This window comes from Danio aesculapii, chromosome 18, assembly GCF_903798145.1.
Source record: "Danio aesculapii chromosome 18, fDanAes4.1, whole genome shotgun sequence".
Taxonomy (NCBI): Eukaryota; Metazoa; Chordata; class Actinopteri; order Cypriniformes; family Danionidae; genus Danio; species Danio aesculapii.
In genome coordinates, this window is record NC_079452.1 from 48500124 (window position 1) to 48523859 (window position 23736).

Below are 23736 nucleotides of genomic sequence, written 5' to 3' on the forward strand. Positions count from 1 at the left end.
GCACAGAGTTGCTGTCATGTGATTGGTGGATTAGAAGTTTGCTTTAACGAGCAGTTGGACAGGTTTACCTGATAAAAAAAGTGGCTGGTGAGTGTAAGCAATACAAATAAACATTTTTAATAAGTGAACTAGGCCATATTGTTTAGCCATGCTAATAACATCTTACACCCTCAATTTCTGGTTGGGTGTTGTAGAAAAAAAATTGAAACACAAAAACGCTTTGTGCATTTAATTAGAATGCACAGAGCAGCATTACAGAAAACAGTGCTGTTTCTTCACCACGACCAGAAGACCGGCCTAATAAAAACCTACTATGCCAGTCGACTGTGGCATAAAAAATTTATCGTGCTAGTCTCTCATTAGCAATTGCTTCAGCAATCTCGTTTCACTTCAACAGCATTACTTGTCTTCAAACTACCATGATAATATGTCTTGAACACTTTAACTTATTCATGAACATGATTTCTGCAAGAAATCCAGTAGAATGTAATGAAGACTACAACTCCCATGATTCCATTCTCAGTCTCCTCGAACTACTTTTTTTGTTGTGAATACAGGCCCTCTAGTGGTAAAAACTATACACAGTGCCTTTCAGAATAAATGACAAAACAGCCTGCCGTACAGATATCCTAATAAATGTTTGTTAATTTGACATAGAGGTTGACTGAATGGTAGCAGACATGTTGAGTCAGGCATTCAGAGTTGCTGGCAGGGCAACAACAGACTACAGTATGTAGTAGTATATTTGCTGTCAAGACCCTCACTCACAATCATATTCTTGTTAATAAACATCCATTATTCATATCCATTATTTCATGCCATCTTTTCACAAACTCATCAAATAAAGCAGCTGAAGTACTGCATTGTACAGCCAGTCAGAGAACAATTTACACATATTAAAATTATATATTTATATGCATTAACTTTGCAGAATAGCAGTGAAAATTATAAATTATTTTGAAAGTTTCAAGATTAAACTGCATTTAATTTAACATATTGGAATACAAAAAACTTATTAAAATTAAATTAAGATTTTGTAGGTTTTTTGTAACTTATTTTGTAAGTGCAAGAAGGATATTACTAATATGAACTATATATTTTGTGTTTTTATGATCATTGAATGCCTAAAGTAGTGTGTTTTAATGCTACCTTGCCCACCTCTGTTGTTCAGTGTTACATTGAATTATGTTGACGGAACTGTTTCACTTCCATGAACTAAATATTAAGAAAATTTAAGTGGCCTTTCACAAGCATTTGCCTATTAAATGTGTTTTACAGTGGTATGCAAATTTCATAAGGCATGCTTTACTAAAACAACAGTTTATGGCATTGTTTTCAATGGACCTTAAAATAGAGCTAAGTTTGACTTCTGCAACAAAAGAGCACTTTTAGTTCTGGCTGTCAGACGTGAAGGATATGCTTGAATATGCAATCAAAAGGAATGTGGTCATGCATAGTTCTTTGACCACGTTAATAGGTATAACAAAACATAATGGAATCCTCTTTTACGAGCTGCAACATTATGTGCTTATGTCTTGCATCACTATTTAAGCATTATTAACATCTCAAAAACCTTTTAAAATGTTTTTATTTAATTTCTTTAAAATTATTTACCCTATAAATGTCACATTAAAAAAGTCATTCAAACATATTCTCACTTTACAACGAGCACAATCTTAAAAATCAGTCAGTCAGTGCCATGAGGTAAATTAACAGTCTTCAGATATGGAGAATAAATCCCCATAGAGCGCCTATTAATATTCTTTTCTTACATCAGATCAGTGGCAAATTGAGGTCAAACTTTAATGCATCATTAAATCCACCCAGTGTTGCTTCAAGCATTTCTAACTTTCCTTCTGAGAGTGACAGCAGCTTCACTCGCGTCGAGCTCCTCGTGCTCCAGTGGCCGTGACGTGACACACTTCTACATCGGCCCCGAGTTTACGCAGCTCATCCAGCCAGATCTGTTGCTTCTGGGACAGACGGTCATTAGGGCCCTTCACTTCCACCAGCTAGAAAGCAATAACTCAAATGAGCAACATTTTAAGACTCCTACACCACCTTACTGAAGCACTTAAAAAAAGTTACTTTTCGGAGTGTTTAAAAGCCTCACCTTATACTTGTTGCTTGAAGTGCTCCAGACCACCAGATCTGGAAGTCCTCCTCTGCAGTGTCTGTAGTCCTTGGCCATTCTGAGGACCACACCGCTCAAGAAGTGGCCACCAAGACATGCCACTAGACTCTAAAATACAGAGAAAATAAAACTTTAACGTTGTGCTTTCATCTAGGAACATAAGATGCCCTATCAGACACTCGGTGCAATAAGGCGCAAGATGTGTTTGGTGCGAATTTTTGCTATTTTCAGACCAGCTCAACCCTAATTTTCACATTTTGCCCCACGTTGTCTAAATAGCAAATCCATTTGTGCTACTTTGTGGACTACTGGGTGTGCCGGTCTAGAAAGGAGGTGTGTTAAGACGCATTGCTGGTGCGTTGCTATTTTGAGAAACTGAAATTGACTGCGCTGTTGACCAAGTAAAAGCTGGTCTAAAGTCCAGTGCAGATCGCGTTGCAGATGGTTTTGCTGTTTTCTCACTAGTGAAACTTTCAGCTTTACCATTCAGTTTCTCCACTTACAAAGTCTGCCATGTAAATAGCAAATGTGTCATGGTGCAAAGCAACTGACTCTTAAAGGGAGAGCGAGATGAGACTCTGATTGGTTTAATGCACATTATGCTGTAGCCCACACCCTTTCCATCCTTAAAATAGCAAAAGTAGATTTGGACTCATCCTTAATGCTTTTGCACCATGCGACTTTGCGCCTAAATCGTTAAAATAAAGCCCAAAGTGTTGCAAATTACTAGATTAAATTCATTCTTATCAAGCCTACGCTTTCTTTTAGTTTACTCTGATTGGTCAGATGACCCAGTCTGTCAGGATTGGTCTACCGTTTACAGCATGTTGTAATGTAATTCAAATACAGTATAATCAGTTAAATAGACTTAAAAGCCATTTGGTTGTTAAAGCCTAAAAAGAGATGAAAGACCGTTTACACGCAGGCACCGTCATTAGCAGCATGCTGGTGCAGAAAATGAAATGAAAATACTGAACAGAAATTAAAATACTGGGTTAAAACTAATTTTCATATTTTAAAGACATGGCGAAGAATAACAGAATGTAATGCAGTGCTTCTTGCTTGGTCTGATACCCATTTTATATAACCAGCCAGGCAGTGGAGATCGCTGGCGATTTTGTATGGGATGACAATTCACAGGAAGCCCTGAGGGCTGGCTGACTGAAAATAAAAGTCTGTGTGCATATACCCCATTTCATCTCCGGATGCTTCCTCAGTCCTCATCAAGTATCAGGGACTACGTTTATATGGACATCAGTAATCAAATTATTTGTCTTAATCTGAATGATTCACAAATATGATGTTTACATGAAGTGTTTACACGAGTTGCTTTTTGAATGTTCCATTCATGATCCCGGTTTACATGTTGCAGCACATATTTGTTTAATGTCATTACATCACCACACGATCCACATTTCTTCCGCAGTTTCATGTAATTTCGAGTCTTCCATTTTTAATTTGTTGACTTTAGCTGCAGATTGGCAGTTTCACTTTCATTCAGGAACATTTCATGCATGCCCACCGTGACGAGTCGCAAAATCCTGTCGCAAAATGCACGACAGTAATAGTTTAATAGCACTTCAATAATGCAACTAAAATCAGCATTTAAATTCAAGTTCTGTTTAGTTCAATTTTGACTTCAGTTGGATTAAATTAATAATAAAAATAAATTAATTAAATAAAAAATTAATTAATTAATGAAAAAAATAATTTAAAAAATTAATTGCTGTTTACAAGGTAGACTCCTAATCAGAGTAATATCTTAATCGTATTAAAATCAGATACATGGTGTCCATGTAAATGTACACAATGACTACGTTTTCATGCACCTATTTTTAAGCCCATTTTGAAATTGTTCACAAAAAAAGATATGCACACAAAGTAGCATTATTTTTTTTTTTATACAATAATAAAAAACTATGATGCAAACACATTTAGCATAAAAATCCAGCCGGAGCTCGAACCAGCAACCTTCTTGCTGTGAGGCGATCATGCTACCCCCTGCACCACTGTGACGCCCCTGTGCATTAATCACAAAAGCTGTTTAATTCACATCGTTGGATTGAAACGTAGCTAGTTGCTCAGATTTTTACCATATAAATTTAAGTCATAATACAATGATGAAACACTGGAAGAACACCTTGATAAACTCGAACTTCTATCTTTAGCATGTCTTGATTAGGGCATTTCTGAGTAGTAAATTTTGACTTGTGTACAATCTGACATGTTATTAATGTGTAGTTCCTTTACATCAGTAATAACAAGTGTGTTACATTGAACACCGTGCAATTCTGAGTGTGCTTCATGCTAATGAGTGGGCTTGACAAACCACCAGCAGGAAACACTTTTGTACTCCATATGCACCAGATACTTTCTTAGAAACACTCCACATTCCTGGGACAACTTTACGCAATTCTAATGTTTCAAACAGGTTTGTGGGCCTAAAAATAAGTCTGCAGAGCAAACTGACCAATCCATGATGATAATATATGGAACATACATAGGTGTGTATACACTGAGAAACAAGACAATGTGATTTACATAAACGCATTGTGGTACTCTAAGGGTGTGCTCACACTTGGCAGCTTTGGTTTAATGAAAACAAACAAAAAAAAACTTGATTGCCCTGTCAGTGCTGTTCTTTTGAGTAAGTGTCAATGCCATCAACTTAGGTGTGAAACAAACAAGCAGATTAAGACTGCTAAAAAGATGAATTCCATGCAGTTCAACTAAAACATGAATGTAACATGGACAAAGACATCATAGCCACAATGTTACCATTACAATTCAATAAAGGTGTCAGGTCTCCTTGCAGCACATCTTCGTTTATGTGTGACAGATGTATCCCTGCTGATGCTTTGACTGCTTTACATATTTTAGAAATTCTCAAGTTATAAAAATAACAATTGTGCACATTTAAAGCATGTTTGGTTCAACATATAGCACTGATCTGGATGTCCAGTCAGTTCTGTCACAAGATCTTTGTTTTTTTTGCATGTGGAATTAAATATGACGATGTGAAGGCTAATGCCTTGTTTCTACTGAGAAGCATGGTACGGTTCAGTACAGTACAATCTTGTATGGGTCACCCTGAAGTTGACCAGGAATGTTTCCACTGCCAGCAGCACTCCTTTACTACAGGGTTTCTCCAGGTTTCACTATGTTAAATTTAAGACTTTTAAAGACATTTTTAAGATCATTATGAATCAAATTTTAGTCTCATACTGGGCTAAACGCTAAGGAGTTTTTCAAACTGCCTAGATGGAAAATATTTATATTTGCCCTATAAAAAATATTATAATTTAATACATTTAATAATACAAGAATAATTTAATAATAACAAATGTAAATATTTTAAATATTACTTAGCAAAATATTTTTTTGTATCGTGTCAAACAAGCAAGCTCTTGTTGTAAACATAAACTTTTTTTTCAACATAAACTTTCTAAAAACAATGGACAAATGTTTTATAAACTATAATAAACTAAATGTACGCACAACAGCCTGTTAAGGTCAGTGTTCTCAAGTGTCCTCAACAGTAAATACATGGGGAACTTTTAAACAATCATTATTATAGTTAAAAAGAATATTTTTAAATAAAAGTTTTATTGAGATTGATTGTTGGTGATTGTATGGGTGTTAAAAGCAAGATTGGGTGGCTATACATGAACAAAGGAAAATTGAGACCTGTTTAAAAAGATTTAAGACCTACAACACAATATAACAGTAAATTTAAGACTTTGAAATTTATGCTGAAAAGTGGAGATCAACGTCATTCTCACTTAAAAAAATAAACCATACGGGCCATTCACGTATTGAATCCTTTCTGAACTCCTTTATTATTTCAAATGTAGACATGCGGCAGGTGTGAGCAAATAAAAAGAGAAACGCCCCATGTGCGTTCCACATGTTTAAATGCAACATGTAAACAGTCCTGTAAACAAAAATATAGGACATACAGCAAATCCTGTTCTTGCTTCTTACCATGGCTGTTTGCCACAAAAAGAGACAGGCTTTGTTTGAGCATGGTGCTGCATGCTGTCACTGTAGTTAAGGCTGTGTTTTTTAAAATACTGTGTTACTGTGTTGGTTTGTAGCACACACAATTACGTTTCTCTGTAAACCAGTAGTGTTCAGCAGTGAGTCTACCTCACCCCTTTGGTAAAGTACTGTTGTGCTAAATACTTTTACAAAATGGTCCCAAAAAAGTGGTATGGCACAGATTTCAGTATTTCTGACAGTGGAAATGGAAATAAATGGATACTGTATAGTACTGAACTGAACCTAACCGCTCAGTAGAAACGAGCCGTAAGTTAATAAGGACTTTTGTTCTGTGGCCAGGACAGTATGATACGGTGGCCTTGATACGGTGGAGAGAGCTTAACGTGCTGCAATTTAAGAAAATATGGGAAGTTTTTAAAAAAACGCCAGCAAATTGAGAAAATATCTTCATCAGTTTGCCAGCACACTTGCTGCAAATCGTCACAAAGCAAAAACATTTTTAAAAAACGCGCTGCATTTTCCCACAATGCAAACAATTTATAAAACGAGCTGCATTTTCTCACAACACGAACATTTTTATAAAAATGCGCTGCATTTTCTTACAACACAATGGAAATGTTTCAAGGAGAAATTAAAATGTGACAGACCCAACTATTTAGGTTATGGTTATTTAGGCTAATAAATACTTAAGACACGGGAATCAGAATAACAGGTATTGCAACCACCTGGTTGATCTTTTAATCATAGGTTATCATTTTTATTTGAATTGCTTATTACTATTTATCACAGTTTTGCCAGCATATTATTCAATACAAGATGTGGGCCAAAAAATGTTTTTTCAAGGAGTGCACCTTAAAGGGTTAAAGTAAACAAACCAAAAACTCAATGTTCAAAGATCACAATAGTCATGGTACAGCGGCGTCCGTCATGTTTTTGGGCCACCTTAAAACAATTCTGTTGTGTTCCATTCTTTTTGTGTTGTGGGAAAATGCAGCGCGTTTTCGTAAATTGTTTGTGTTGTGGGAAAATGCAGCACGTTTTATCAATTTGTTTGCCTTGTAGGAAAATGCAGTGCATTTTATTAATTTGTTTGCGTTGTGGGAAAATGCAGCATGTTTTATTAATTTGTTTGCGTTGTGGGAAAATGCAGCATATTTTTTTATGTGTATGTGTTGTGAGGATTCGCAGCACGTGTGCTTTCAAACTGATGAAGATCTTTTCTTAATTTGCTGGCGTTTTTTGTAATTGCACATGTTAAGCTCTCTCGGCCACCGTAGAATAAACCAAGAAAAACAAAGTACAGTTGCGAACACATCCTAAATGCAGAAATAAAACAAACCAACAAAGAAATTCAAAACAATTGTTTCAGAACAGAACAAACTACAATTCAAGAGAATGTCCTATTTCTTGCCTCAGTTGAGCTACAGAAATTACATTTACGATACCATTATTGGCAGACTTCATTGCCAATTTGAATTATACTTCTGAAAAGTAATCAATTTGTAAACAGGCTTCCTCATTCAAGTAGAGCGAAACTGGCGAAAGCTATTACCAAGATAGTTTGTGTGTGAACAGACTAGCAGTATAGAGTGTGTGATTACCTGCGCCTGCTGAGGCGTGGAGAATCGCTCCCAGTTTATCAGCGCACACACTCTTCCCTCCTGCGCGCTCCACACATCAGCGATCAGATCCTGCAGCGTCTCTACAGATGCCTCACGCAACATCTCAGCACGAGCCTCGATGGCCTCCCGCCGACTGCCATAGAAACAGTCCGTGTGCAAATCCAGAGGACACGTCTGGGAAAGGGCAGGTAGTTATGAAATTATTGAGCTGTTGGTGTTGGTGTGTGTGTGTGTGTGTGTAAGCGTGTGTGTGTCCTGACCCTTAATGTGAGAATTACACCGCATTCATTCTTAATTATTTTGTACCTGGTAGGGGTTTAGAAAGACATCAGGAACCCCGTCCATGAAGATGATGTCCCACATGAGGAGTCCAAACAAGGTGGAAAATGTGGATCCTTCTCCATGAATACCTTAAAACAGCAAACAGATTACTGAAACCCACATGTACAAATGCGTACAGTAGAGCAGGATTTTCAACAACAACAAATAAATAAATAAAACCCTCAATATTAAATGAAAAATTTAATGTTGTTGAACACAAATCATGCAAATGTGCTGTTATACAGTAGTAAAAAGAGTAAAATCTCAGGTGGTATTATTAATTCATTTTTAGTCAAAAGAATTCAAGTTATTAGTCATCTTTATTTAAAATTTTAAGATGTTATATTAAATAAATATGATCATGCTTTAGCAATATTAAAGGGCACCTATTTTACCCCTTTTTCAAGATTTAAGATTAATCGTTTGTGTCTCCAGATTGTGTCCGTGAAGTTTCAGCTCAAAACACCCATCAGATTATTTATTTTACCCCTTAGAACATTAGAATTTTCTGCTTTGAACACAATGTAGCTGTTTTTGTGGCCTGTGCCTTTAATGCTGGTTCTCCCGGCCCACCGTTCCCACGTGCTTGTCAGAGTGGGCCTCAAACTCCGGCTGCGTGAGATAAACAACATAGTAACAGACATGAAGGAAGCTGATCTCACATATAGTTTGTGAGAAATACTACTGTAAGAACTTTCCCAATGACTATTTGATGTATTTGTTGTGGAGTTGCAACGATGAGTCAAACATAATATCGTTACAAAATTCACGTGCAGGCACAGACAGAGTGCGCGTGTTTAACTTTGCACTGTTTTTGCATGGCAAATGTGACAGGATACACGTTAATATCCACTGCTGTATGGATATACGTTATGTTAATGTACAAAATAAATCTGATTTAATGCCCACAAACTGGGATTGAAGCGTCTTCTTTTATAATTTATAGTGACATGTGGCAGTGGTGATAAAGAAAAGATGGTAAAATGGCTGTAATTACAAACATGCACTGTTTTAAAAGCGTTTTAAACTAGTAAAACTCATTCTTGAACACATTTGATGATGATTGATCATCACATTGAGCTGAACAAATCTTTTAATCCCAGTTGCTTTGAGCAGTCTTGTTTTGTTGATATGATTATATGCGTTACTACAGAGACATGTTAAAACGCATCTGTCAATGAATTCGATGGACGGGGAAACCGCACTCCTACATCACATTGCGGTGAGCCTCAAAATGGGAGGATTTGGATCCTATTTTAACATCAGGAAATTTTAAAAAGAGACTTATTGTCTTTATTTCACTCCAATACGACTGTGGACACACTATTCTTACTGTTCTGTTCAAACAGCTTACAAAAGATGATTTTCATCATAGGTGCCCTTTAAATTCCGATTTTAAAACACTAAATTTATGGAATACACTGTGCTTCTCTTCTCAGTCGCACTGAAAGAAGCTTTTAAGCTTTAGAAATTTAAAAAAAAAACACCACAAAACTTTATTTAAAAAAATGTGTCTAAATGATTATTTAAAGCCTTCTGAAGTCATGAAATATTTTTGGAAAAAGAAAAACGAACCGAAATGTGAAGGTTTTCATTAAGCATCTGTACATGACTGAAGTAGCAATAGCAGATTACATTCAAGTCGAATCTTTTCAATGAATCACCTGATCTGCTTCAGAAACCAGTCTGAAATATTCAGACATCTGGACATCATCTCACATGAATGCATGAAATAAAGCTAGGCTATTAGCGCAGATGACAAGATGCTCATCTTCAGCCTCTTTCATATCTCCATCATAACAAAGTAAATTCTTCAAAAATTCTCCTTTTTCAGAAGTTTTGAAATGACACGAGGCTGAGTTAATGATGCATGTCTCAGTGAACTGTCCCTTTAACTTGCTTCACTTTGAGTACTCAAACAATGTGATGGCAGACCTTGATCAAATCCAAGTGTTCTGTAGTGCTCCAGAGCCAGATCCTCAACTGAACACATGACCACAGTCCCTCGGCCTCCTCCAGAGCCTTCATCCTCACTGGCTGCTCGGAGGAACACTGATTTACCCATACCACCCTCATGAGGAAAGAGCTGGCCTCGAATAGTCACCTGTTAAAACACTCCCAGTTGAACAACACTGCTATTGGTAACTACAACTAACAAAAATGTTAAATAATTATATTTATATTGTGCATTATTGTTAATAATAATAATAATAATCTAAATTGATATATTAAAATTTAATTAAACTCGTTACAAACAGAAAATTCCATTTACATTTAGTAATTTAACATGTGCCTTCATCCAAAACAACCTACAAATGAGGATAGAGGCATTTTTATCACCAGAGAGCAGCAATATATAAATTAAATTAAATATAAATAATATATTATAATTATTAATACAATAATAAACAACAAAATAAATAATAATGATAAATGTATAATTATTATTAATAAAATATTTTTCTTACAATATTGTCCTTCTCAACTAAATACATACAGTTATAAAATAATTAACACAACAAATGTCAATCAAATTATTAAAAATAATTAATAAAAAAAAAATATTTCTAAATACTTAATATACTAAAATAGCACATAAAATAAAGAAATAGTAATATTCTACTCACATGAGTGACATCCTGTACATGAACAGTAGGTAGATCCCGGAGCAGCAGACGATACTTCTTTAAGCTAGCAGACTCCTTCATTCGTGAAGCTCGCTGGTGAAGTGACAACTTATGTCCTGTTCGGGCCAGAGGGTCATTCAGTCCATCCCGAATAGCACAGATGGCCTTGATACAAATATGCCAAAATGAATCAGTGAACTGAATAAATAATTGTGTATAGCATTCAAGAGTAACATCCGTCTGTTTACATTCATCTACAATGAGTTGAGGTACCTGCTCATGCTGTTTCAGGTGTTGCTGGAGATTGAGAGCAAGCCTGTCCCACCAGCGCCCCCTACTGTCTACACAATACAACGACTGAGACAGGAGATTTCTCAGCTGCTCCACTGCATCCTGTAAAGATATTGAACAAAAATCAATATACACGGCCCTTCTGATGTTTGGGATCATTGTTTTTAAAAGAAGCCTATTCTGCTTGCCAAGGATGTATTTATTTGGTCAAGAACACAGTAAAAAGAGTATAATTGTGAAATATTATTACAATTTAATTATATATTTTTTACCTTTATAAATGTCTTCACCTTCACTCTAGAAAGATTTAATGTGTTCATTCATTCATTTTCCTGAGGCTTAGTTGCTTATTTATCAGGGGTCATCACAGTAGAATGAACCGCAACTATTCTGGCATAAGTTTTACCCTTTTGCCTTTCCAGCCGCAACCCAGTACTGGGAAACAGCCATACACTCTCGCATTTACACATGCACTTATACACTACAGCCAATTTAGTTCATCCAATTCACCTATACCGCATGTCTTTGCACTGTGGGGTAAACCGGAGTACTCAGAGGTAGGCTTGGGACGATAACCATGTTCAAGTTATACCGCGGTTTGGAAAAGTCAAGGTTTTAAAACCGTCAAAATTTTCTGCTATATCGTTCCTAAGGTATGTGTAAGACTTTGTATTTACTTTTTTATGTTGTTTTTTAGGACAGCAGAAGTCCATGATTCATTAGAATTATTTAGCCTGACATGTTTACTGCTCCAAAATATTTTAAATGTTCCCCAAATTAAAATATATTCTATACAAAGGGGGAAAAGGATTTGTTTTTTACCCAGTTGTTTAAAAAGAATATATTTTAGAGCAGTAATCACAATACTGTGATATCGTGAAACCGTGATATTTATATCCAAGGTTATCATACCGTCAGAATCTTATATCGGCCCATGCCTACTCAGAGGAAACCCATACGAACACGGGGAGAACATGCAATCTCCACACAGAAATGCCAACTGGCCAAGCCGGGACTCAAACCAGCAACCTCATTGCTGTGGGGCAACAGTGCTAACCACTGAGCCGCCCCAGTTCATTCATTTATTTTCTTTTTGGCTTAGTCCCTTTATTAATCTGGGGTCGCCATAGCGGAATGAACCACCAACTTATCCAGTATATGTTTTACACTGTTTTACACAGCGGATGCCCTTCCAGCTGCAACCCATCACTGAGAGACATCCATACAGACTCATTCACACACACATACACTACAAACAATTTAGCTTACTCAATTCACCTGTACTGCACGTCTTTGAACTGTGAGGGAAACCGGTGCACCCGGAGAAAACCCATGCGAACATAAGGAGAACCTGCAAACTCCACACAGAAATGCCAACTGACCCAGCCGAAGCTCGAACCAGCGACCTTTTTGCTGTGAGGCGATCGTGCTACCCACTGCGCCACCATGATTCCCTCCCAGTGAAAATATTTTACGTATTTTATAATATGTTTCATATGAAGCAGCTCAACATTTTTCCAAACTGATATTAAGAATAAATGTTTCTTTTTTGTGATTATTTATTTATTACTGAACAAAGCCAGCATACATAGCTAGCAACAACTATATACAAGCCAGAGTTGGCATTAAATCAAAATACATAAAAAATTAACTAAATAAATAACAATAAACAGGAAAAGAAAAAACTCTGGGGTGAGAAATAACCTTTATACACCTCTAACATATAATTTATCTTTCAGTACACTTTAGTCTATCATAATAAATAATTCTTGAGCAGCAGATCATCATATTAATTTCTGAAGGATCGTGAAACCCGAAAATTCAGTTTCGAATCTAAAAAACAAACTGAATTCGGTGAAAAAAATAGTATTATTGTATTTTATATTAAATAAATGCAGAAATGGTGAGCAGAGGTGACGCAGTGGCGCAGAAGGTAGTACTGTTGCCTCATAGCAAGAAGGTCGCTGGTTCGAGCCTCGGCTTGGTCAGTTGGCATTTCTGTGTGGAGTTTGCATGTTCTCCCTGCGTTCGCGTGGGTTTCCCCCACAGTCCAAAGACATGCTGTACAGGTGAATTGGGTAGGCTAAATTGTCTGTAGTGTATGTGTGTGAATGAGTGTGCATAGGTGTTTCCCAGAGATGGGTTGCAGCTGGAAGGGCATCCGCTGCATAAAACATGTGCTGGATGAGTTGGCGGTTCATTCTGCTGTGGCGACCCCGGATTAATAAAGGGACTAAGCCGAAAAGAAAATGAATGAATGGTGAGCAGAAACTCATTAATTTACACATTTGTTTTAAATCATACGGATGCTAAACTTGTGAAGGGTAGCATACAAAGTCATCACACATGCATTTTTCCATATTCCATAGTTTCCTCCTACCTCATAGCGCTTAAGTCTCTGTAAAATCTCAACACCACGGGAAAGTATCCGAGTGTAGGTCCAGCCCACAGTGAAACAGCGCAGAAACACAGGCAGCTGTTCTTGATGACTGCAAAACATTCATACATTATTATTTGACATACATATTTAATATCTTTCTGATCATCTAATCACATCTTATTCTATATCACTCATATATTAGAGCTAGGCATGGGCCAGTGTAAGATTCTGATGTTATTATAACCTTGGATAAAAATATCACGGTTTGACGGTGATTACTGCTCGAAAATATATTCTTTTTAAATGTCTGGATAAAAACAACAACTTTTTCCCCATTTGAACACAATATATTTTATTTTAAGAAACATTTAGAATATTTTGGAGCAGTAAACATGTCAAGCTAATTAAATCAAATGACATGTTTGGGTATTATTTCTGCTGGAGATTCTGTTGTCCTAAACAAACAAACAAACAAAACATTTAAGAAAAAAAATACCTTACATATACCATAGGAACTGTATAACAGAAAATTGACAGTATTAAAACCTTGAGTTTTCCAAAAAGCGGTATACCTTGAAAACGGTTATCGTCCCATGCCTAATTATAACTCAATAATTGTGAAGAAATGACATGAACATAGTACCTTAAGTCACAGGATTCTTTAATTTCCTGCCAGGTGGCCATTGCTGTAGTATAGAGGTCATAGGCGTCTTCCCAGTTGCCAGACTGCATTGCAGTAATCACTTCCTGAAGTGCACGCATTGCTGTTTCATATCTGCAGAGGAATAATCAAATCAATCATAGTGTTTACAGAACATAATGCAATGTAATACAATGTAATGTGTATTTATATAGCACATTTAGTGAGTATGACCATATACCCAAAGCGCTTCACAATCATGAGGGGGGTCTCTTCACACCACCACCAGTGTGCACCATCAACTTGAATGATGAGGACAATAACGCCAGTGCGCTCACCACACACCAGCTGTAGTTGGAGTGGAGAGACAGTGATAGAACCAATTTGGTGGATGGGGATGATTGGGAGGCCATAATCTGTAAGGGTCGTTGGAGGGAATTTGACCAGGACACCGGAGTTACACCCCTACTCTTTACGAGAATTGTCAAGGAATTTTTAATGACCACAGAGAGTCAGGATCTCAGTTTAACATCTCATCTGAAAGACGGATAAATATTGGCATGTGAGTTTGTGTGGAAAACGTCCCATAATTCAACCAAAAATCTAAAGAATTGATTGACATTGAATAATTTTATATATAGCATTCATGGCTAACTGTTTGAATTAAATGTAGCTTTTGTTGTGTTCTGCAAACAACTACATATCTCCAAAATACCACATTATTGGTTCGAGACTTAATCACTTCCATTTATTTTTTTTTAGGTGTAAAAACAGCTTGATATTGCAAACTGGATTTTTATTTGTATTTTTATTTGTATGCATTATCAGAAACATGCACGTTTACAGAGCAAGTGGCTTCACAGTTTATGGCTGTTTGTTATTCCTAGTCATTTCCCCATAGGCAAACGAATAGAAAGTCCTTAAACAATTGCAGAAAAGTGCTGACTAACGCATTGCAGTGTAAGGTCAATACAATACAACTGTAAAGAAATCAATATTTGGCAGGATGACCCTGATTTTCAATTACAACAAATGAAGACATCTGTCATTTTAACCAATTGTCCATTGTCAATTTGAACAGTCAATTTATTTTCTTTTCGGCTTAGTCCCTTTACTAACCAGGGGTCGCCACAGTGGAATGAACCGCCAACTTATCTAGCACATGTTTTAAGCAGCAGAAGCCCTTCCAGCTGTAACTCAACACTGGGAAACACCAATACACTCTTGCATTTTTTTACACACATACACTACGGACATTTTAGCCTACCCAATTCACCTATAGCGCATGTCTTTGCACTGTGGGGAAAACCAACGCAAACACGGGGAGAACATGCCAACTGACCCATCCGGGGCACAAACTAGCGACTTGCAGTGAGCCGATCGTGCTACCCACTGCGCCACCATGCTGCCCTCAATTTTAACCAGAAAATCCCAAAATAGCACTGCTTATATTTGAAATTTGGAAGAAGTGTTATCAGAGTTTTATAGAAAATAAAATATAATAACATTTTGCTCAAACATATACCTAGTAAATTCAATACACACTTCAATGTGGTCTCTTCATTTCTTTTTTTTTTTGGATAAAATTATCATCTTTTTGCATTGAACATTTTTTACAATTATTATAAACATTATTATAAATACTGCACACAATTATCATTAAAAAGCACTCTTAACACAGACAATTATAATAACGTTTAGTCAAAAATGTATTAAAATTTTTACTTCTAAATTTGGAGTGAAATGCGACTCAGTATGGCCTGTGGGATACACCATCACTGCAAAGTATTATTAAAAAAATTTATTTAAAACCTGATGCAGTCATCCCTGTCCTGAAAGAGTCTGGTTGAGCGATGTACGGAGTACTCTGGGAAAGCCAGACGGCCAGAATTGACCAGCAGAATGGTGTAGAGCTGCCCCTGCCCTCCAGAAGCCAAATCCTCTTCCTCTAAAGTGTCTGTGAGGGTGAAGAGGAGCAGGACCCGGGAGAACACAACACGAGAGCTGCGGCACAGACGCACACAGGAACCTGCAGCCTGCTTAGCCCTGGGGAAAATAAAAAGAAGCTACAGTACAGTATACAGTTCACTTACAGTACATTACTAAGATTTGTTCTGTACAGATTATATGATACATTACTATATATCATTTATTAAGTCAGAATTACAGCAAAAGATGTATTAATGTGAAAAGACTATTACAATTTTTAAGTTTAAATATAATAATAGAAATAAATATAAATATTTATAAGTATAAATAACGTGTAACAGGGTACATGCAGAAATCCTAAAGGTAATTTCAATACCTTTTTAAGACTTTTTAAAGACCTACCCAGAATATTTTAAGACCTCATCGCCACTTCAAGATCTAATCAGTATCAAACCTTTAACTTAATAAACAGTTGATAATAAACCGCTATAGCTAAATAAATGGAGCACTACTATGCAACAGATCTCAGATAAGCGCAGAAGATACAAAGCTTGAAAGAATAAAATTACGAGGTTGTTTTCAGTGACAGGCTTCAGCCACTGTTTAAATTCTTGTTTCTTCAACCAGGAGTACACAAACTTAAATTCACCCATTTTGCCGTCTGTTTCGCTCTATGGTTTTGCTACATGTGGAGAGCGTCACATCACCTTCCTGCATTTGTTGCACCTGACATCACCCTGACGGAGGAGCTTGGCTGTCCATTCCCCGGCCCGAACCAAACACGTGGATCGAGCACACTATTGTTAATATTACGAGGAAAATAAATATTTTTATGCTTTTTTTGGCGTCAAAAACTTAGGACAATGCTTGAACTAAATTTAATACGTGATTGAAAACATGATTAAGACTTTTAAATAACTTTTAAGGGCCTTAAATTTCTGATAATTGATTTATCCACTTTTAATACTTTTTAAGACCCCGCGGACACCCTGTATAAATTTTAAGTCTTTTCAAAATAGTAAAGCTTTTGACCAAATAAATGCAGTGTCACAATTACTTTAATACTTTGATGCAAAACTATGGGTATTTTTAAGTAACTTTGAACTTTTGAGTAACATTGAGTATTTAGTTCAGTCTTCATTGCTAATTTGTTCCTCAATAAACATTTATTTTTTATGTTAATATTGAAAACATTTGTGCTGTTTACATTTTATGTGATATATACAGTATTTTATTTTGCTCATAACCACTGAGGGCCACTAAGATTAGGGCTGGGCAATTAATCAAAAAGTAATCTAAATTGACATTCAGAACTAATAATCGATCAAAATTCTCCAGGTCATTTTCTTTCAGTTACTTTTCCTACAGCGTGTGGAGTCATGTGACCCTGCACTGTTAAGGCTGATTTATACTGTACTTCAGCAGATTTAATATGAAAAACTTTGAAAATAATTTATTTTGTTTCCAAAAGTCCAAGTTATTTATCTTCACTTCTTTATAAGAAAAAAAGTGACCTCATTTTAGGTGATGTGTGTTTTAATTTCAGTTGTTCAGTGTTGAAGTTCAATTAATAATCATAGATAGTGTGTGTTTCCTTCAATTAAATCTCTTACTTGTAATATGTGAGCATATTTACCTGTACAAAACCTGTCAGTGAACTATGAGTGCAAAAAATAAAATAAATAAAATAATCGTTCATTAACAGTAATCGAGTTGAAACGTTCAATTAGTCGAGATTTTGATTAAAGGTCAAATCTCCCAGCCCTAACTGAGATGCTATTGGAGTATTTATGTTGTGTATAATTATGTTGTGTTTGTCTACATGGTTTTACATTTTGTATTTTGTTTTAAATTCCAAACCTGATAAACACAGTATTTTTATCTTTTATTTCAGTTAGGGTTACTTTTTGTAAACATCAGAAATTAGTCAATTATATAAATATACTGTATGTATTCAAATATGGTGACAATGCTTTGAATGTTTCATGTTTTGATGTTAAACATTTCTCTTTTTTCCACAGTATTTTTGTTTGTTGTTGTTGTTAAAGAATGTTATATCCGTTATTAAAATGCTTATGCCATGTGTGACTCAGCCTTAAAAAATTAAAAGATATCGTTTTATATTGTCTATGTGCTTATATAGGCTTTTAGATAGTATTTAGTCAAGTAACTGCTTATTAAGTAATTAAATGACTTTTTAGACATAGTAATTAGAATTTTTTTTAAATACATCTTTAATGATGTAATTACTAATAAATTACTCTTTTGATTTAAAGACTGTCTAAACAGACCTCATGAGTGGTGAATAACAAATCATTGGCCAAAATCACTCTACTGTGGTACCTCTTGAGAATGACTGCAGCTGTGTTGTTTTGACCAGCAAAGAGAGATCGCTGTTTCCCCAGCTGGAGCAAACCCTCCACCAACTGCTGTTTCTGACTCCCTCCACGGCCAAGGTGAAATGTTTTGGCCAGGTTTCTGAGCTCCGGTGCCGGAAGCAGATCCAAAACTTCATGAACATCATGAAGCTCGGATTCTGTCAAATGGAAGAACTTAAATGTAGTACAATATCACCTTAGATATTTAACCATTTACTTAAAGGGATAATTTACCCAAAAACGTGGCACACTCAAGTGGTTCTAAACTTTTACGATATTGTTTTCTCTGTTGGACACAAAACTAGGTATTTCGGAAAATGTTAGCCATTGACAAGCATAGTATCTATGAAAGTCATTCATTCATTCACTTTCTTTTCGGCTTAGTCCCTTTATTCATCAGGGATCGCCAAAGCGTAATGAACGGGATATGTTTTACACAGTGGATGCCCTTCCAGCCGCAACCCAGTATTGGGAAACACCCATACACTCTTGCATTCACACCCACACATACACTATGGCCAATTTAGCTTATTCAATTCACCTATAGTGCATGTCTTTGGACTGTGGGGGAAACCGGAGAAAACACACGCCAACACGGGGCTCGAACCAGAGACTTTCTTGCTGTGAGGCGTCAGCGCTACCCACTCGCCCCTGTATGGAAGTCAATGGCGGTTTTATTTCAACATTCTTCAGAATATTTCAAGATAAAAAAAGAAAGGTTTTGAACAAGTGGATGATGAGTAAATGATGACAGAATTTTCATTTTTGGGAGAACTATCGCTTTAAGGTTATCACACTACTCACCTGTCTGTAGGAAGCCACATGCAACAAGCTCTTGAACGACAGGTCTGAGATCTGGGCTGATCTCTGTGTACTCGACCTTACTGACTTGAAGCCACTTCAGCTTCCTTTGAAACAGACGGACATAAAGCATCTGGCCAGGTACTACAGAAAAGTGAAAGACAGGGCTTTATTAGTACAAACTTAAAAGTTTAGTTAACTCAAAAATAAAAAACGTCTAATTTAAAAGGTAATTTCTCATCCTCATGTTATTATTATTAAATAAAAATAAATTCATTTTAGATTTCAAAATGTTTGCATGACTCCCATAAATTATTATTGCTTTAAAATTTAAGATATTGGCCATTTCTATTACCATACACTCTCAGAAACTGTACTAAAACTGGGTCAGTATCTTTTAAGACTATATGTTTGCGTTTGTATCTAAAAGGTCCATAGGCCTAAAGGTCTACATAGTCACTAATGAATGTTTTCTTTGAACCCCTTGGCAAGGAGCACCCCAAATTTCAGAGAGTAGATTATATTACAGTTTTATATATATATATATATATATATATATATATATATATATATATATATATATATATATATATATATATATATATATATATATATATATGGCTGATTCCAGTGTTGTGGATGTGACATTTGCAATAAAAACTTAAAACATAAATTCACATAGAAAGTATATGTTAACATTCTGTTGAAACATCTGTTTATATTTTCTAAAACAACTAACCACAAAGTTATGGAATCAGAAAAATATCAAACTGTAAACACTTTTTATACTTTAAGGAAAATATAATGCGTTATGGATGTGACAAAAAAAGTTTGTGAGTTTACAGTATACAACATACTTTGTCAAAATTCTGTCAATTAAACTGCACAACCCAAAAGAAACAATGCTAATCAAACAGACATGAGTCAGCTCACTAAAGAACAAAAATTATTGATATTTTTGCATTTATGAGGAAAAAGTGTTGTCACGGAAGTGACAGATGTGAAATTACCACTTGTGTGATTTTGGCAAATTAAATATAATAGTTTGAAACACTGAGAGATATATTTATAAGTATTTTTAAAGAGCTCTAAAATACTTGCTAACACAAAAAAATGTAGAAACGGTTTCTCTATTTTGGTGAAAATAGGGGGGTGGTGGGCGGCAAGGAAATGGATAAAAATACTCGTTTTCAAAAAAAAAAAAAAAAAAAATATATATATATATATATATATATATATATATATATATATATATATATATATATATATATATATATATATATATAATTATTTTTTTTTTATCCATTTCTCAGTGAATATAGACAATGTATTTTGATGCATTTAAACAAATCAGATTTGTTGGCGCAATAGCCTAGTGGTTATACATATATTATATCTGTTTATATACTGTTACTATTGTAAGAATATATCATCATACTTTTCAGTATCTCCTTTGCTTGAAATGACACAATCTAGTCCTGTTTATATGAAATAAGGCTGCTCCTGAGCATGTTTGAGCTACCAGAACTGTTGCTATGAAAACAACTCTTAGATCTTAGAATTTTAAAGAGCAAACTATCCTGGATGGAGTCAAATCGACAATAACCAAATCCAGCTAAATGAGTAATCCAAGTATGAAGAACGGATCCTTTATTGTCAAGAATCATTTCTTATAATCAACAATGATGAAAACTATTGTGCTGCTTAATGTTTTAGTGGAAACCATGATTATCAGCATTCAGGATGAACAGAAATATGTTTGTAGAAACTGGAAACATTATGAATGTCTTCACTGTAGTTTTGATCAATTTACGAAATCCTTGCTTTATATAAAACATAACATTATTTGACAAAAACAAAGAAATAAAAACCTCACTGATCTCAGTATTTTAAACAACGCACCTTACATAACTCAGTACAAGTGCATTTATACTATGGTTGCATATAAGAGCAAAACTGACACTTCAAATTGACTTTTCAATAGCTCCTCTACCTGAAAGCTGCTGAAAAGCCTGAATGGTTGAGAAGTCGTCTTCATTAAAGAGCATCTTATCATCCTCATTCTCCAACACCGCCTCAAGGACAGTCCGAAAGTTTCGCAGATAATAAGGCAGTCTGGTGTGCTGATGCTCTGATCCCTCAGCCACTTTCTCAACATCAAGCATGTTGTGTTCATTAGCTGGTGTCTTGTTCAGCTCCTTCTCAATCTCCTCATGTGTGGTTTTGCTTTTGATTGGACTCTTTGATGTTAGAGCATCATATGCACTAGACGAAGCTTCAGTTTGATCTGATTTGACTGTAGTTTCGGGTCCCTTTTCAATACTGCCTTGAAAAAATCTACTTTTCTTATGTGCAATATATGTTTCAGTAGTGTTTGTGTCATTTTTAGGTATCTCTGTGGACTTTCGCTTCAGTACTCTGGATGAGGATGTGTGCACATCACTGCTAATGCTTGAATCTGATGCAGATTTCTCAACATTTTTCATTTGCGGTTGGTTTGAAGCTTCTGGCTCTGTTTCTAATATATTATCTGTATCCGTGCCATTATTTTCAGGCTCAAAAGTTAAACTCTTCATGCAGTTTTCCTTCTGTGAACTGTTCAATTCTGCATTATGATTCTTTTCTTTACTCGAGAGGTGAGTAAGATTTACACCAGACTCATCTGAAAGTCTAAGTGCTCGTCTAGAGAGTTTAGAGGATAAACTTCCCAGACCAACAGTCATAACCGGTTTAGCTTGTGAATCTGTTTCAGATGAATCTCTCCTCACTGCACAGTTCTTTTTGAAAAACGGACTAGTATCAGCATCTTTGTCTCCAGGCCTTTTCTCTCTCTCATTACTTGATGTTACAGCACCGTTAGAAGGTGTTTTGGTGATTTCCTCCTGCTTCTCGTCATTCTCCACAAGAAATTTCTGACACTGGGAGTCTATGTGTTCATTAATCTTGTAACGAGGTACAAGTTTGCCACACAGAGGACAGGCAAGTTTACTTGGTGGTGTATTCCTGAAAAATGAGGTTATGGAAGCAGATCCTCCATTACTTGTTCTCTCTTTAACAGCATTGACACTTTGGCTCTTTTTCTTAGTCATTGAGAGTCTTCTGGCACTTTTTCTCCCCGTCTGAGACTCCATAACAGCAGCGTGTTCATATCATATGAAACAACAAGACAGCGTCACATGGAGTCATATAAATGAAGCAGGCTGCATGTTTGTTTATAACTCTGAGGAAAAGTACACACAAGAAGACAACAGTAGTAAGATAGACTGACAGAATTAAAGTAATGGTAATGGCATTCTACTTTTTTATTTCATAAGTCATTCACAGATTAAATTATTGGATTTGTCCGTTGTTTCAGACTCTGATATAAAATGCATGCCACAAATGTATTTAAATAAAACGTTTTCAATTTAAGCAATACTGTTTAATAAGTGTTAAATAATATATTAAGGTAAACATTATACGATGATAAATTAATCTGCAGATATTTGCACAGACCTGTCTGGCTCTGAGATGAAATGTGAAGCCAGCTGTAAGAATTCATGGCGCCTTGATTTTTTTTCTGTTTTTCAAAATAAAAGTCATTTGACCGAGCCTAGATATGTAGTTAGTAAAGGTCTTTTAACTAAGTTCGGTGAACAATGCAGTTAAATGGCAACCTACGTTTAATAAATACACAGTGGATTCAATAATAGTATGGACTGTGAATGATTATAAAATGACAAAGTTTTGTTTCAAGTAATTTTGCAGGAATGGTTCTGTCAAAATATTTGATCTCTTACCTCATTCGCATGTCGTTTTAAACCTGCATATTATTCTTTCCTTTTTGTGGAAAATAAACTTCAAACATAGAGTTTTTTCATTCGAACGTCAATGGACTTTTTTGTCATATTAAAGGACTTTTTTCTATGTAAGGTTAAATGGATCGTTGACCCAAAATTAAAGTCTTTCATATATACTGGGATATGCCCAGATATGCTGGGAAATGCCTCACAGTGTGTGTTTTTTTTTCTTCCAGACAATGGAATCAACGGGAAGTCAATGTTATTCCTCCCCAGTGTTCTTCAAAGTTCTTCTTTTTTGTGATTTGGAATGAGAGTGACTAAGGAGTGATTAAAAGATTATCCATTTAACCACAGTCCTTATTTTACTTATATAAAAAAAAAAAAAATTCAGACATTACTGACATTATTGATGAATGTCATGACTATGTTCACCAGTGATTCACCTATTTTACATCTTCCAATTCCTAACAATTTACGTATTAGGTAAGTGAATCATAATTTATGTTGCACAAAATAATATATATTAGTTGACCTCATTTGAACTCAGACATTTTCAAAAGTTTAATAAAAGATCTTGAAGTGAAAGCTTTTGGTTTTAGATTTTTTAAATTTCAACACTTTACAAACATTAATAATTTCACCATATATTTGGGAGGGAAAAGGGGAACAATTCTTTTAATTAGTTTTCATAAAATTGACAAAAGGAACAAAACACTTCCTTTCAAGAGACAGTGTTGGATTTAGCAAATGAACAACAGTTGTAAATAATTTCAACTGTAGCTATAAACATTCATTCCTTACATGAATGTTTGTGAGACACAAAATTATT

General features: G+C 35.5%; 1 protein-coding gene across 2 annotated transcripts; it reads right to left on the reverse strand.

Moving 5' to 3' along the window:
• Positions 1 to 1570: 1570 nt before the first annotated feature.
• fan1 (FANCD2 and FANCI associated nuclease 1) lies at positions 1571 to 22666 on the reverse strand. 2 transcript variants are annotated; one of them, XM_056478523.1, is made up of 14 exons: positions 22621 to 22666; positions 21119 to 22345; positions 19129 to 19269; positions 18290 to 18482; positions 15830 to 16063; positions 14021 to 14152; positions 13378 to 13486; positions 10980 to 11099; positions 10707 to 10871; positions 10015 to 10183; positions 8065 to 8168; positions 7738 to 7932; positions 2114 to 2242; positions 1571 to 2012 (listed from the first exon to the last, which is right to left on the reverse strand). In XM_056478523.1, the coding sequence occupies exons 2-14, from the start codon at positions 22254 to 22256 to the stop codon at positions 1875 to 1877; spliced, it is 2967 nt and encodes a 988-aa protein (XP_056334498.1). In that variant the 5' UTR covers positions 22257 to 22345; positions 22621 to 22666; the 3' UTR covers positions 1571 to 1874. The 2 variants fall into 2 exon arrangements, with proteins under 2 accessions (XP_056334498.1, XP_056334497.1); XM_056478522.1 differs by lacking the exon at positions 22621 to 22666 and having other exon boundaries at positions 21119 to 22579.
• Positions 22667 to 23736: the final 1070 nt, after the last annotated feature.

Excerpts from the sequence above, each read along its gene's own strand:
- fan1 (XM_056478523.1), bottom strand. The coding sequence starts at position 22,256 with ATGGAGTCTCAGACGGGGAGAAAAAGTGCCAGAAGACTCTCAATGACT. Across the intron at positions 10,872-10,979 it reads ACCTGAAACAGCATGAGCAG|GCCATCTGTGCTATTCGGGA; the intron begins GTACCTCAACTC and ends ATTTGTATCAAG. Across the intron at positions 8,169-10,014 it reads AACACTTGGATTTGATCAAG|GTATTCATGGAGAAGGATCC; the intron begins GTCTGCCATCAC and ends TGCTGTTTTAAG.